This window comes from Cynoglossus semilaevis, chromosome 12, assembly GCF_000523025.1.
Source record: "Cynoglossus semilaevis isolate Cse_v1.0 chromosome 12, Cse_v1.0, whole genome shotgun sequence".
Taxonomy (NCBI): Eukaryota; Metazoa; Chordata; class Actinopteri; order Pleuronectiformes; family Cynoglossidae; genus Cynoglossus; species Cynoglossus semilaevis.
Genome location: NC_024318.1, coordinates 5,390,612 through 5,405,640, shown reverse-complemented (window position 1 = coordinate 5,405,640; position 15,029 = coordinate 5,390,612). Strand labels below are relative to the sequence as shown.

The window sequence follows — 15,029 nt, the reverse complement described above, 5'->3', positions numbered from 1 at the left end:
AAGAGTGTGAGGGTGTCTCAGGGTGTGGTGTCCTGTAGGCATCACACACACACACACACACACACACACACACACACACACACACACCCAGACAGATAACACAGCAGTATAGATATAGTATTACTGCTGTCCTGTGGGTCTGTGGGTGAGAAGGTACTGGAGTTGACTGAACTCTGACTCAGACAGTACAGGGGATTAGGATTATGTCAGGGTTTAATCCAGATCCGTACATACAGTATCTCATATGTGGACTATGTCGAGATGATCATGAACAGGATTACAACATGGACGTGTCGTGACTAGATTAGATCTGGATTCAGAACGACATATAGATTAAATCAGGATTAGGATTAAATTAGTGATGCACCAAATTTTTGGCCACCAAAAAAAAAAATGCAAAATGTGTAATTTAGGAAGTGGGGGGGGGGCATCTGCATAATCATTTCTTTTGGTTTTCGGCCTTGGTTTTCTCATTTTCCGTTTTCGTTTTCAGCCAAGGATTTTCATTTCGGTGCATCACTGGATTAAATCAAAGCAAATCAGAAAAGAATTCTGTCAGATTATATCTGTTTTTTGGAGACCAGGACTTTGGTGTCCCCTGATTGGCTGAAGCTCAGACATGACAAAGAACAAACCAAGGACGTCGGACTCACAGAGAGCAACGGCGTTTAACATTCCGGTGTAGGGCGAAGCGCCGATGCACTGGTAGACGATGCCGATGCGGTCCTGCACCGCCCCCTTGGTGACATCATCGTCCAGACGCATGACAAAGAAGGCCACAAAGAGGCCGTAGATCAAGTTCTGGGACAGACGCATCAGAACGCCCATCCTGTCCCGGGACAGGTTCCTCACAGTTCGCCTGTGTGTCAACACACACACACACACAGAGTCAGAGAACACTCACTTCCTGTCCGTCATCGGTGACCGGCGGCCCCCTGACCTGAGCAGAACCTCCAGTTTGGCCGCACCGTTGGGAGACTCTTTGCTCTTGAAGGGAATGACCGGTTTGTCCTCCCACTGTAGACTCTGCTCAATTTTTCCCAGCATGCTCTGGTAGATGGCAGAGTCCCGATAGCGGGAAGTGATGTCGTGCATGCGAGTGAAGGTGGCTGCTTCTCTCTCACTGCTGCGCGTGTCCACTGAGGTGTAGTCCACTGTCAGGAGGAGAGTCGGAGTCAACGTTAGCGGCACAGCGTGATTGGACAACACAGGAGCAGCGGCGATGGCGGTGGCGGCGACAGCGGCGGCGGTGCTGACCGTAGACGTCGAAGGGGTTGCAGTAATCTGGACACTGGTATCCACACTGACTGAAGAAGTCCACCATCTCCTGAGGCTGACCACAGAACACCAGCTCGCCATGACTCATGATGGCGATCCTGCGCAACACCTCGACACACACACACACACACACACACACAGAATGAACCGGAAACATCTTAGAAGTGAAGTTGTTTTTCGAGAACTCACCATGAAGAGCTCGGACCGTGGTTGGTGGATGGTAACGATGACGATGCGGTTCCTCTGGGCCAGCTGTGCCAGGAGAACCACAATCTGATTGGCCGTCATGCTGTCTAGACCAGTGGTGGGTTCGTCCAATAGGATGACTCCTGCGATGACATCACAGCAGTGACATCACTCTGTTCAGTTGGGTCAGTGACTTTGTCTGTCGCTGAAACTTTGGAGCGAACTTGGAGAGATAAAAGTCTGCTCTGTTTTTAAGTTAATTATTCTCATTAGGACAATTAAAAGATTTGCTCTTCACAATGTGGAAGTGGAGTGGAATTAACAGCTGCATTAATTAGGAGATTAATTCATTTCCTGGTTGATTGGAGAGGCACCGAGTGGGAACTGCTCATTATGCTGTGTGTGTGTGTGTGTGTGTTAATGCCAGGTGTGGTTTATCAGCTCAGCTGCCCCTAAGGACAATGAAGGGTCTCAGTACAGAGTCAGGATTAATATACACACACACACACACACACACACACACACTGTGATAACCCAGTTTTAAATATTCTCTACATCTTTTTTAATTCCACCCAAAGTAATTTTATTACACACACACACATAACACACACACACACACACACACACACGTCTGAACTTCTCTCCTCACTCTGAGTTTGTTGCTTCAAAAAACAAAAACTGTGAATCTGAACAGAACACTGTTCAACTTCTGCACCACATTTATATAAACATGGAATCACTGTCGCCATGACACCCGCTAACACCCGCTAACAGCCGCTAACATTCAACTAACAGCCGCTAACATTCACTAACATTCAATTAACAGCCGCTAACATTCAACTAACAGCCGCTAACGTTCACTAACAGCCGCTAACATTCGCTAACAGCCACTAACAGCCGCTAACAGCCGCTAACAGCCGCTAACATTCGCTAACATTCGCTAACAGATGCTAAGAGCGCTGCCCAGAGAGCTTGGTCCTTTTTCTGATTTCCTTCCTGTTCAGACCTAAAGATCCTCATCACCTGACCGTCACCGTCTCACCCCCCTCCCCCCCCGGTTACTCACGTGGGTCCTGCAGTAGCTGACTGGCGATGGAGACCCTCCTCCTCTCTCCTCCGGAGATCCCTGGGAAAACACGACCTCCGATGACACTGTGGGCCACGTGACTCAGACTCAGCTCGGCCATCACTGCAGACACCTGCCCACCAGCCAAAGGTCAAAGGTCAAAGCAGGTGACAACTGTCCAAATCTCGGTGGACTCTGAGAGTCAGGGGAGAAGTCTCCTGGGCCGACTGTGACCCGGGGCGGTTACCTTGATGGCGGCGGCGGAGTGTTTCCTCAGGGACAGCTGAGCCGTGTACGTCAGCGTCTCCTCCACCGTCAGGTAACTCAGCAAGTTATCACTCTGTCAGCGCACAAACACAGACGGCTGAAGCAACTAAGCAGACAATCAGTGTGTGTGTGTGTGTGTGTGTGTGTGTGTGTGTTTACCTGCAGCACATAAGAGAAACAGTCCTGATATTCTTCTCTCTTCACTTTCCTGCCGTTTATGAAGACGTCTCCCAGCAGACGACCTCGGTGTCCGATCCTCCCTGAGACGGCGTCTAAGAGTGTGCTCTTACCTGAGCCTGTACTAGACAAACAAACAAACAAACAGACAAACAAACAAACAGACAAACAGACAAAAAGTCTGATTAGTTCTGTCATTTTTCTCCTCGTTATTATTGCCATTTTTTTATACAGTTGTCTCAGTCGCGTGTGAGCGTGAACCTGAATTTCCCAGAATGCCCATGATCTGTCCACTTTCCACGTGAAAGGAGACGTCGTTAAGAATCTGACGAGTCCATCTCTTCCTGTAGGAGGGGAGGTCCCACCAGGGACCCACACGCTCACTGTGACACACACACACACACACACACAAGGGCCTCTGTTAGGTCTTCAGTCTGACACAGGTCGTCTGTCCTAATGCAGTGACTCTGTCCTAATTCAGTGACTCTGTCCTAGTGCAGTGACTCTGTCCTGATGCAGTGACTCTGTCCTGATGCAGTGACTCTGTCCTGATGCAGTGACTCTGTCCTGATGCAGTGACTCTGTCCTGGTGCAGTGACTCTGTCCCAGTGCAGTGACTCTGTCCTCCAGCTGTTACCTGACAGAGTAGCAGAGTTTCCTGACACTCAGGCAGCAGGTCGGCTCTGATCGTTCTCCTCCTGACTCCCTCCAAACACCTGTCTTGGACTCAGACACGACCCTGTGAGATCCTCCTTCCCCCGCTCCTCCTGCTCCTCCTGCTCCTCCCGCTCCTCCTGCTCCTCCTGCTCCTCCTGCTCCTCCTGCTCCTCCGCTGCTCTCTGCTTCCTGCATTCTTCTGTCAGTGTCCGCTGTTCGTCCTCTCAGATCACTTCTTCTTCACTCAGAAGAATCTCCAAAATAAACCACTTCTCTTCTCACATATGTTCTGTCCGTCCTGTTGTGTGAGCAGCTGTGTGTGTGTGTGTGTGAGCAGCTGTGTGTGTGTGTGTGTGTGCAGCCTGTTGATCTGCGGCCGTAAACACACACTGATCATCATCTTATCTGTAAGAACTTTGATCGGCCGTTGTATAAAGAAGACAAAAACACACAGACTCTCAGGCTGCAGCTCACTCCGGACCAGAGCGGGTTTGATTGACAGGACAGAGACGCCGCGGAGACGCTGAGCCGACATGAGGGCGGACTTCTGACAGGGGAGTCTTTGAGCCGAGTCGAGAGAAGATCTTCAGCTGGACTGAGGAGAGGAGGACGCGCGCACACATATACACAGAGGGAGGTTAGGGGGACATTGACCCTTTGACCCTGCAAACACCGGGGACTGACGTCACCATGGACACTGAACTAGACATGTGTCACCTGACAGCATCTTCACAGGTTTGTCTCCGTTTCCTTCTCTGAGAATCAAAGCTTTTCTCTGATTGGACCTTGTCCTAACTGACCGTCGACGGCTGCTGCAGAAACACAGACGTTTGACAGAATCACAATGACCTTTCACCTCAACCCTAACTCGACCGCGTTTAAAACCTGGATCAAGAATTTAGGTTTGAATTTAAAACTTTAGCAAAATAATATAGATTACTGAAAACAGAGAAGTTCAATCAATACATATTTAAAAAATGCAATCTAAATATATAATTACACACATATGTGTATGTTTAATTATTTATAATTATATATTTGTTATATATAAAAATAATTATTTGTATATTTATATATATTCAAATATAAAGTTAAATATATTTATATACGTATGTGTATATACATATTTAATATATATGTATATATATTTATTATATACATATACATAATGTGTGTAATATTCAAATACAGTCGTGTGGTGTAACTCAGTAATGCATGAAATGATGATGTCATTGGACAGTCCCTGGTTGAATAATTCCTGGCTGAATTCATGAGTTTGAAGTTTGAATATTTTCCTCATTCTTTATCTATGAGATAAAAAATAAAAAACATTTTTTTAAAAAAACCTCAGCCTTCATGTCCAGGATCAGAGACACAGAGACAGAGAACTCTCAGCAGAGTTCAGAGTCAGGCTCAGTTTGAAGTTTGAACTTTAGGCCCAGGGCCACAAACTCAACATCAACACCGTCGTCCAATGAGGTTCAAAGTCACAGGACGTGAGGTGTGTGTGTGTGTGTGTTTTCACACTGACTGATGTTGAGTCTGTGCTGCAGCTCCAGGACACGCAGCTGTTCTCCTCCGAGGAGGACAGCAGTCTGTACTTCACCTACAGCGGAGGACGCAACCAGCTGCAGGTCAACAACCTCTACTACCAGGTGACACTGACACACACACACACACACACACACACACACACTGACAGTGATTCACTGTGTCTCTGACCGTGTGTGTGTTGTCCTCAGGTGGACACAGCAGCTCAGATCCCCTGGTACGAGAGGTTGTCGGAGTTCAAACTTCCCTGGGAGATCCACGGGAACAAGGAGACGGCCATCGACGACCTGAGCCTGAGCGTCCACAGCGGTCAGATGTTGGCCGTCATCGGCAGCTCAGGTCTCACACACACACACACACACACACACACAAGCGCTCTTCGTGCTGTACGTCATGGCGACGGTCCGAGCGTCAGGTGGTCTCTGACTCTGGGACCGTCTTCTCTCAGGTTGTGGAAAAACGTCTCTGTTGGACATTATCACGTGTCGGGACGAGGGCGGCACCATGACCTCGGGTCAGATTCTGATTAATGGGAAACCAAACACACCTCAGTTGGTGAAGAAGAGCGTGGCCCACGTCCGTCAGGACGACCGTCTTCTTCCTCAGCTCACGGTCAGGGAGACTCTGTCCTTCGTGGCCAAACTGAGGCTCCCGACCCACTTCACGCAGGCCCAGAGGGATCAGAGGGTCCGTGAATGTCCTCAACCAGTCCAAGCCCTCAGACTGTCCCTCACCGCTCCCCACTAACTCTGCACCTCCTGTCTCAGGTTGATGATGTCATAGCAGAGCTGCGGCTGCGGCAGTGTGCGAACACCAGGGTGGGGAACGACTACGTGAGGGGGGTTTCAGGAGGAGAGAGGAGAAGAGTCAGCATCGCTGTCCAGCTTCTCTGGAATCCCGGTGAGAATCACACCTTAACCCAAAGACTTACCAACAGTTAGCAAGTCAACAATAGGTAACAGTTAGCCTGAGGCTAGATGCTGTAAAGTCGAACTACAGCTACATTAGCATCAAACATGGATAAGAAGACAGTAACAGTTAGCCTGAGGCTAGATGCTGTAAAATCGAACTACAGCTACATTAGCATAAAACATGTCTTTGTCTAAAGGTTAGCCAAAAGTCACCAGTTAGTATTGTCAGTTGGAATAGCTAAAAGTTAGCCGTGACAGTAACAGAATGTACAACACCAGGATTCCTCGCCCCGTAACATGTATAAAAAGTTGATGTGTTTTTTTCTGGAACTCACCGCAGGTATTCTGATCCTGGACGAGCCCACGTCAGGACTGGACAGCTTCACTGCCCACAACTTGGTGGTCACTCTGTCCCGTCTGGCCAGAGGAAACCGTCTGGTCCTGCTCTCGGTCCACCAGCCTCGGTCAGACATCTTCCAGCTCTTCGACCTGGTGGTGCTGCTCTCTTCAGGCTCAGCCGTTTACTGCGGCCCCGCTCAGGACATGGTGCCGTACTTCACCGCGCTGGGATTCCCGTGTCCGCGCTACTGCAACCCGTCGGACTTCTACGGTCAGTGAAGGAGAACCAGGAACCTCTGGAGAAGAAACAGTGACACCACCTGTTCATTATCGTCCATGTTTTTAATCATATCAATGTTACTGATATTGTTTACCAGTTGATCTGATCAGCATAGACCGACGCAGCCCAGAACGAGAGGCTGAATGTCTGGAGCGGGCCAGAACTCTAGCCGGACAGTTCAAGGAGAAGGTCCGAGACACGGAAGATCACATGTGGAAACCAGTAGGGGGCAGTAGACATAGGTCGGTCAAAAGACAAGTTATAGATAATAAAGCTAAAAAAAAAGCAAATGATTAGTGAACGGTAACTGAAGGTGACCAGAAGGTTGTTGGTTCCAATGATGACTTTCTCCCCTCCTCCTCCTCCTGGGTGGAGAGAGGAGCAGGAGGAGGTTAACGCTCCTGTTTCTGTCTCTCCTTCCTCTGCTGTAGTCCAGCAGGAAGCGGCCGGTCAGCGGGAGAAGAAGTCAGGACCTCAGTCCCTCAAAGAAGCACGTTACCAGGTCGACTCCAACAGTTCTCCATCCTCATCAGGTGGGAGAACCAACATATGGCTCCCCCTAGTGTACAGTGAGCACACAGTGGAAAAAGCACTTGATGAAAATCTTCTGTCCTCCAACGCAGGCGTCACATGTACAACGACTTCAGAGACCTGGTCAGCATACTGGTCCACGGTCTGGAGGCCCTGCTCATGTCCCTGCTGGTGGGGTTCCTGTACTACGGAGCGGGGGACGAACGTCTGTCCATCCAGGACACCGTGGCTCTGCTCTACATGATCGGAGCTCTCACTCCATTCGCCGTGGTGCTGGATGTCATCGCTAAATGTACGGAGCTCAGAGTGAATGGATGTGGTGGTGGAGGTGGAGGAGGGGGTGGTGTCTGACCTATGGTCAGAGGTCAGAGGTCACATCATCTGTCCTCTAGCTCTGACAGATGAACTTCTCTGCAGGTCACTCAGAGAGAGCCATGCTCTACCACGAGCTGGAGGACGGCATGTACTCCATCACCTCCTACTTCTTTGCCAAGGTAAACCACCAGCAGGTCTCCAGCAGGTGGCAGTAAAACTCCATGCTTCTCAGTGACGGAGCACAGCGTCGGTAACTCTGACAAATGATAGGACAGATGTTAAGGTCATCAAGGTCAAACAACAGTCAACAGCACATGGTCTCCAGGAGAATCAGCTGTGATGATAAAGAAGATAAAGCTTTTATTTTGAAATGGAAGGCTGCTCCTCCGTCTCATTTTAAGACTTTGACTGTGCGATGTCTCCACATATAAAACATATCAATAATGGATAAAAAAAGACAAAAACCACTTACAGTACACGGCCTGGTACCAAGAGACATACAACCTGAGGTTGGTCCACGGCCCTGTGGTTAAGAACCTCTGAAAAACAAACAGCTAAAAGACATAAGCGCGGTCCACGGACCACGGCTGGTCCGGGAGCCAGGCCTTGAAAACTCGGTAGACGTTAAAACGTTACGATTTATAATATTATCGAGAGAATCCTCATCAGATCCTGCCTCCCTGATCTTCAGGTCCTTGGAGAACTTCCAGAACACTGCGTGTTCACTCTGGTCTACACTCTGCCCATCTACTGGTTGGCTGGTCTGAACCAGTCTCCGGAGCGGTTCCTCCTCAACTTCCTGTTGGCCTGGCTGATGGTCTACTGCAGCAGGGCCATGGCTCTGTTCGTGGCGGCGGCCCTGCCCACGCTGCAGACCTCCGCCTTCATGGGGAACTCTCTCTTCACCGTCTTCTATCTGACCGGAGGATTCGTCATCAGCCTGGAGAACATGTGGCTGGGTGAGGACATGGAGCGGCTCCACTTCCTCCTCGACTTCCTGTTGTTCTCCTGAGTCTGATGCTGTGCTGCTTTCTCTCCCCCAGTGGCCACCTGGCTCTCTCACGCCTCCTTCATGCGCTGGGGTTTTGAGGGGATGCTGCAGGTGCAGTTCAAAGGGAACATGTACCAGGTCAACCTGGGAAACTTCACCTTCGACATCGACGGTGTTCACGTGAGTTCAGAAGATGGCGCTGATGTTGCACTGCCAGTGGTTTACAGTGACGACGACCAGCTAACGCTCTCTCCTCTCTTTTTTTCTTCGTCTTTGAGGTGGTGGGCGCCCTGAACATGAACCAGTATCCTCTGTACCTGTGTTACCTGGTCCTGGTGGCAGTCTGTCTCAGCTTCATGCTGCTCTACTACCTGTCACTCAGGTTCATCAAACAGAAGTCCAGTCAGGACTGGTGAAGACTTCCTGACCACCGTCCTCCACATGAAGACATCTGAAATCAAGACCTGAGTTTGTGGGTCTGAGGAGGTCCAAGGTTTTTCACCTTCAGCTTCAGGTTGAAGACATTCCTTTACACAATCTGACCGTGAAAGACTATTGAGTATAATAAAGACAGCTGGTGCACCTGTCTGCCGCTGGGTGGCAGCAGTGATCTGCACTGACTCCAGTTAAACTGTTGATTTTTTTTCCTCTCTCTCTTCTTTTCTTGTCCTGATCCATGATTGGAGCCACTCCGTCAGATTTCTATCGTTCATTTTAATCTTCTTTGTTTTGTCCATGTGATGTTGTGGAGATTAACACAGCCGTGGAAAGAGCAGAGGATTTAGGAGAGCTTTGACTTGAAGATTATTCAAGAGAGTGAAAAATGTTGTCTTTGCACTAATGCTGTTTCTCACCGCTTTTCAAATCGCTTTTCACCAGACATTAAAAGATGTCAACAAAAATAGGAGTGAAGAAAATACCATCAAACAGATCGGGGGGGCGGGGAGGGGGGGGTGTCATCAGACATGAGAAGCTGATGAAAAAATATCTAGATATCTGAGGTTTGTCCAGTGAGAATCTGCATCAGATGTTGCTTGTACAGGAAACACCTAGAAAACCAAAATAAAATGTCAGAACAAATGCTGCCATCTGCTGGTTTTAATGACTCACATTTTAAAACGTCTTTTCACAAACTACAACAAATCAGTGCATTATGAGCAGAACAATGATTTGTCCCAGTTCTTCTGTCCACTGTCGACATCATCACGATCTGTGACGTCATGGTTTAATAACCACTTCAGGTCATGGTCAACTTTATACTTTAACTTTAATACAAAAAAAAAAAAAAAGACACGATAGAGACAGTGAAGAGTGGGGGCTGATGGGAGGAGGGGGCGGGGGAGGTTGTCCTTATTCCTCCGTTGTCAACTCGACTATGCTGGAACTTTTGTCCTTCAGTTTATCTGCGTAGAACCTATAACTCATCTGAAAAACAGGAGACCAAAAGAAGGAACAAAGGTGAGGTCAAGGGTCACCTGACATGTCATGTGGTTGGTGTGTGTGTGTGCAGTCTCACGGGGGGCTCTGTAAATGGCGGGGTCTCTCCAGCCTCTGTGTACAGTGAAGCCAGTCGTTTGAGCGTCAGTTCATTCACCGTGACCTTCTCCGCCTTCATCTGTTCAAACACCGACTTGGCCGACGACAGGTCCTTCTCCAGAACTGACACAGGGAGGGGAGGGGGGAGAGGAGGGAGGAGGAGAGTCAGGATCATGTCAAATATATCCATACATCAATGACAGTTTGTACACGTGTGTGTGTGTGTCATACCGTGATATTTCATCAGGTAGGTAAACAACTTCTCCTTCTCCTCGTCTGTGAAGTCAGGGATCAGGTTCAACAGGTGCAGGATGGTGGTTGGCTGCAGACACAAACACTGAGTTTAACTCACGTCAATCAAACTGAGTCACGTCAATCAAACTGAGTCACGTCAATCAGACTAAAATCGCATCAATCAGACTAAGTCACGTCAGTCAAACTAAGTCGCGTCAATCAGACTAAGTCACGTCAATCAGACTAAGTCACGTCAATCAGACAAAGTCACGTCAATCAGAGTAAGTCACGTCAATTAAACTAAGTCACGTCAATCAGGCAAAGTCACGTCAATCAGACTTAGTCACATCAGTCAAACTAAGTCACATGGATCAAACTTAGTCACATCAACTAAAGTCGCATCAATCAAACTTAGTCACGTCAATCAAACTAAGTCACGTCAATCAGACTAAGTCGCATCAATCCATTGATAGAACAAGTGAAAGAGAAAACCTTTCCACGATTCAAGGCCTTCGAGGTTATGTTAGAAAACATCCAGTCCTTCTGTTCAGCCAGGGCAGGGCAGCGCTGCAGACACACACACACACACACACACACACAATAACAAACTCAGTTTAAAGACGAGTGATGCCTTCACTGTCCTAGGACAAGGGTAGAACAAGACTGTGTGTGTCACCACAGACACACTCATACTCACATTTAGCATGAACGTGGCCTCGTCCACTCGGCCCTGGTCCAGCAGCAGGACAAACAGGTCTGTGATTGGTCTGTAGCAGGAAAAGTGATTGGCCAGTCGCTCCGTCAGAACACTCACTGTCACAGAACCAGAGGTCAGGTCAGAGGTCAGGGTGATGTTTATGGTTGTCTGTGAAATGTGTGTGTGTGTGTTTTCTCACATTTGTCTAAAGCCTTGTCGTCGCCAACGTCCAGGATCCTTTGGAAAGCAGTGTACAACCTGGGATTGGAGTCTGGACTGGTACAGACCGACTCCAGCAGGTCTACGGCTGAGTCCAGGTCACCACTGTGAACAAATGAGTCTGGGTCAAGAGTTGGTGCGTGACAGGAAACATTTTCTGAAGACTGGAGTTCTGTCAGAGTCTGAGTCACCGGCCCAGAACTGACGGGCGGTCTGGGGGCCACGAGCCACTCTTTTATTTGGTCACAACATGAGAGGAGTGTGAGAAACAACAGAACACTCCGATGGTTCTGGGTCTGTACTGTGGTTCTGCCCTCAGCAGATTTCTCCAGCTCACACTTTTCCATCAGTGTGTTTGTTAACACACACACGCACAAACACACACGCTGTGTTCTGCTGACGCGGCTGCTGCTAAAGCAAAGCTGAACAAATGTGAACAACTTAAGGAGCGACACTACATCAGCAGACTGATGAATATTTAACTCTTCATCTCTCTCTCTCTCTCTCTCCCCCTCTCTGTGTGAGTGTCCGGGGGTGGGGGCAGGGAGCCTATCTGTGCTGACTGGGGCCGTCTGAATAATTCAGCGGGGGCCTCTCTAAGTGTGCTGCGGTGCTTTCGGGGGCCGGCCCATTCTTCCGCCCCGGCTCTTAAACAGTCAGCTTGACTCAGATACAGTCGGGACCCACGTGTCAGAGCGGCTCAGAGCGCGGCTCCTGCAGGTCAAGGTCGGAGCTGACAGGCCCGCGCTGCGGTAGCCACTCAGGCGTAACACCGTCCCAGCATTCTTCACTTCCTGCTGCCCTTCGGAGCGGGCAGAAGACCAGTTGTGCTCCAACGGGGGCGACAGGACTTTTAATGTGACTAATGCGGCCGAGAGAACAATCAAAGTTTGATGCACATCGCGCTCCACACTCTCAGGTCTGTGCTGAGGCTGCAGACGTGTGACGTTAACAGGAAGTCTGGAATAATCAGCGCTCGCCTGAAGGCCTCTACGTTCACAGAACATCCTGGTCTGGTCAAGTCTGGACTTCGCACAAGAAAACTAGTTCACGGAATCCATGTTTCACACCGGACTATCAACTGAAGTCGACCTGGAACACTGAGGGGGGAGAGAGGGGAGGGGGGAGGGGGGGTTAGAGTCCAGTCTTACTTCTTGGTGTGTGCCATGGCCTTGTTGTTGACGAACGTCATGTTGATGCCACTGCTCCCCATCAGAGACTCCACTTCCTGGATGGCGGCCAGATCACCACGCCGACCCTGGGCCTGAACCAGTGAACTGATGGACAGCTGCGAGGGCTCCATGTCCATCTGTACCATGGACCTCAGCAAGTCAAGAGCATCTGGAGAGGAGGAGGGGAGAGGGAGGGGGAGGGGGGGGTCAGTCTGTGTACATGACACACACAAACACACAAACAAACACACACTCCTACCTTCGACCAGGTCTTTCTTGCTGAGGGTGACGATGAGCAGAGAGTTGGATACGTTAGTCAGACTGAAGTCAGGTATGTGGGATGAAGCACTAAGGGGGGGGGGGGAGAGAGAGAAACATTGGATTAGTTCAGTGACAGGGCAAAAAAACAAACTAAAAATACCCCAAAATACCCTGATTTCACACGGTTCCTCAATCTGTTAATCTTAATCTAATCTGCTCTACACACATCTGCTGCTCAAATCTGTACAGATTACTCCAAATTCACAAACACCCTCCAAACACCCCCTCTCCCCCAGTACTCACATGTCCTTCACCTCCATGGCGTCTTCATACTTTCCTTTGGACAACAGTCCACAGATCAGCTGGTCGTAGCAGCTGGAGCTAAGAGTCTCACCGCTCCTCTGTTTCAGGATCTCAAAGGCCTCTGAAGACAAGACAGACAGTCAGATAGACAGACAGACAGGCAGACAGACAGTCAGTCAGTCAGACAGACAGTCAGACAGACAGTCAGTCAGTCAGACAGACAGTCAGACAGACAGACAGTCAGATAGACAGTCAGGCAGACAGACAGTCAGACAGACAGACAGACAAGAAAGACAGACAGACAGTCAGACAGACAGACAGACAAACAGACAGACAGACAGTCAGTCAGACAGACAGTCAGTCAGACAGTCAGTCAGTCAGTCTGTCAGACAGACAGTCAGACAGTCAGTCAGACAGAGAGTCAGACAGACAGACAGACAGACAAGACAGACAGACAGACAGTCAGACAGTCAGACAGACAGACAGACAGACAAGACAGACAAACAGACAGTCAGACAGACAAACAGTCAGTTAGTCAGTTAGACAGTCAGTCAATCAGAACCCCCCGATCATTAACTAGATTATCACTATAATCTGCTTCAATCCCGGTCCAGCTGAGGTAAATGAAGAACTGTGAGGTGAAGGACAAAATGGTTTTGACCCCTGACCTCAGCCCTCTGTCCATCTGGCCTGACTGACCTTTGGCCTTGCCCTTCCTACACAGGGACAACAGATGAGCCTGGAACTTGGCCGTGTCTTCAGAGAACTCTTGTTTCATCTTGGTCTGTAAATGACAAACACGCTCATGATCAGTCAGGTTCATGGACCATGGATCTACACCATGACACAGGATTTGTCCTGATTTGCTGCCGGACCTGAGCCTCATCTTCAACAGAGCTGCGCGTCGGTTCTGCCTTCAGATGTTCTGCGGTGGATCTCTCTTCGTACCACGTCTGCGACGCACAAAAAGACAGAAGATGGTGAGACGTCTGTCAAAACAACGTCTGACCTCAGGACATATTCTGACAGGTGTCTGTGTGTGTGTGTGACTGACAGTGACACCTCTGCTGGTCCAGCAGAGTGGTGGTGCAAACTCTCCATTTACCCCTGACATGGAGGTGGGGGGGGGGGTTAAGCTGTATCAGCTGGGGGCAAGTTAGAATCTACAGCCCAGGGGCAAAAGAAAGTCTGTGTGTGTGTGTGTGTGTGTGTGTGTGTGTGTGTTTGCAGGCATCACATCCAGGGTCTCTGCGGTCGCCAAGTTTGTTGCTTCAGGCAAGAACAATCACTTCCTGTCACATCAACCTTCAGCCCTGATGTGAACAGGAAGTGTGAAAAGAGGGAAAAAATGTGACTCTGAGAACGTCAAACAGAACATTCTCTCTCACTATGAGAAGAAAAAAAACATTTTTTTTTACATTCTTAGAAGTCACAACATATTATTAACCACCAGGTGGGGCTAAATGCTGTGTAAAAATCACCTTTGCCTTAATGAAACTGAAAACTAATATTTATTTCCTTTTCTCAGTCTGTGCAACAGTGACAGGAAGAACAATTAGCCAACTCTCCCCACTAGGTGGCAGCAGAAGGCTATTGGAGAATATCTTAGTGTGTCTCTCTTTAATTTACTGCGATGTGTTCAACTAAACAGGACCAGGTTTCAGACAGAAAGAACTGTTAGTAAATTGAAACTAGAAGATCATTAAATTAATTTACAGGTTATTTTTTTTGTTGGTGCATTGTGGGATTATTCTGAGGTAAAATATGTTCAGAACAGGTTATGAAACACCGAGTCAGACAACGGCAGCCTGAGCTTTTCAGTCCCTGGATGAACACGAAGTAAGGTTTTTATTTGTGAAGGTTTTAATATAGAAACAGAGGGTAAGAACAGATGTTTAAATATGGATGTACTCAGAAGGTGGCTGCACATCATCAGCCTACAGCATGAATTGATAATCGCGTCTTCGACTCTCTAATTCCATTCCCCGTCCAATGACATAAATGGACTCGGAGGTTCTGCTGTAATGTGTGTTTAAGCATCAGTGCTGCATGGCTGCC

General features: G+C 48.7%; 3 protein-coding genes across 3 annotated transcripts in view; 1 reads left to right on the top strand and 2 right to left on the bottom strand.

The window, feature by feature from the left end:
• abcg5 (ATP-binding cassette, sub-family G (WHITE), member 5) overlaps window positions 1-3,965 on the bottom strand; it is a 6,185-nt gene extending 2,220 nt beyond the window's left edge. Inside the window, exons 1-9 of the mRNA XM_025061019.1 lie at window positions 3,612-3,965; window positions 3,236-3,357; window positions 2,957-3,093; window positions 2,778-2,870; window positions 2,531-2,663; window positions 1,468-1,607; window positions 1,258-1,387; window positions 941-1,154; window positions 654-859 (exon numbers count right to left, since the gene is read on the bottom strand). Of these exons, the coding sequence (XP_024916787.1) occupies window positions 654-859; window positions 941-1,154; window positions 1,258-1,387; window positions 1,468-1,607; window positions 2,531-2,663; window positions 2,778-2,870; window positions 2,957-3,093; window positions 3,236-3,357; window positions 3,612-3,826 (1,390 nt within the window). The 5' untranslated portion in view covers window positions 3,827-3,965. The remainder of the gene's footprint in view (window positions 1-653; window positions 860-940; window positions 1,155-1,257; window positions 1,388-1,467; window positions 1,608-2,530; window positions 2,664-2,777; window positions 2,871-2,956; window positions 3,094-3,235; window positions 3,358-3,611) is intronic.
• Window positions 3,966-4,120: 155 nt separating this feature from the next.
• Window positions 4,121-9,174, top strand: abcg8 (ATP-binding cassette, sub-family G (WHITE), member 8). Its single transcript, XM_008321637.3, has 13 exons — window positions 4,121-4,366; window positions 5,185-5,286; window positions 5,374-5,521; window positions 5,631-5,869; window positions 5,950-6,082; window positions 6,434-6,703; window positions 6,810-6,954; window positions 7,144-7,245; window positions 7,336-7,535; window positions 7,661-7,737; window positions 8,250-8,517; window positions 8,602-8,729; window positions 8,828-9,174. Exons 1-13 carry the CDS (start codon window positions 4,322-4,324, stop codon window positions 8,963-8,965), a joined length of 1,995 nt encoding a protein of 664 aa, XP_008319859.1. The 5' UTR covers window positions 4,121-4,321; the 3' UTR covers window positions 8,966-9,174.
• Window positions 9,175-9,632: 458 nt separating this feature from the next.
• The window catches only part of lrpprc (leucine-rich pentatricopeptide repeat containing), a 39,410-nt gene continuing 34,013 nt past the window's right edge, over window positions 9,633-15,029 (bottom strand). Inside the window, exons 29-39 of the mRNA XM_008321636.2 lie at window positions 13,847-13,924; window positions 13,671-13,755; window positions 12,972-13,092; window positions 12,667-12,755; window positions 12,387-12,576; window positions 11,216-11,340; window positions 11,017-11,132; window positions 10,812-10,886; window positions 10,317-10,407; window positions 10,066-10,208; window positions 9,633-9,974 (exon numbers count right to left, since the gene is read on the bottom strand). Of these exons, the coding sequence (XP_008319858.1) occupies window positions 9,900-9,974; window positions 10,066-10,208; window positions 10,317-10,407; window positions 10,812-10,886; window positions 11,017-11,132; window positions 11,216-11,340; window positions 12,387-12,576; window positions 12,667-12,755; window positions 12,972-13,092; window positions 13,671-13,755; window positions 13,847-13,924 (1,188 nt within the window). The 3' untranslated portion in view covers window positions 9,633-9,899. The remainder of the gene's footprint in view (window positions 9,975-10,065; window positions 10,209-10,316; window positions 10,408-10,811; window positions 10,887-11,016; window positions 11,133-11,215; window positions 11,341-12,386; window positions 12,577-12,666; window positions 12,756-12,971; window positions 13,093-13,670; window positions 13,756-13,846; window positions 13,925-15,029) is intronic.

Excerpts from the sequence above, each read along its gene's own strand:
- abcg8 (XM_008321637.3), top strand. The coding sequence starts at position 4,322 with ATGGACACTGAACTAGACATGTGTCACCTGACAGCATCTTCACAG. Across the intron at positions 6,083-6,433 it reads CCAGCTTCTCTGGAATCCCG|GTATTCTGATCCTGGACGAG; the intron begins GTGAGAATCACA and ends AACTCACCGCAG. Across the intron at positions 8,518-8,601 it reads CCTGGAGAACATGTGGCTGG|TGGCCACCTGGCTCTCTCAC; the intron begins GTGAGGACATGG and ends TCTCTCCCCCAG.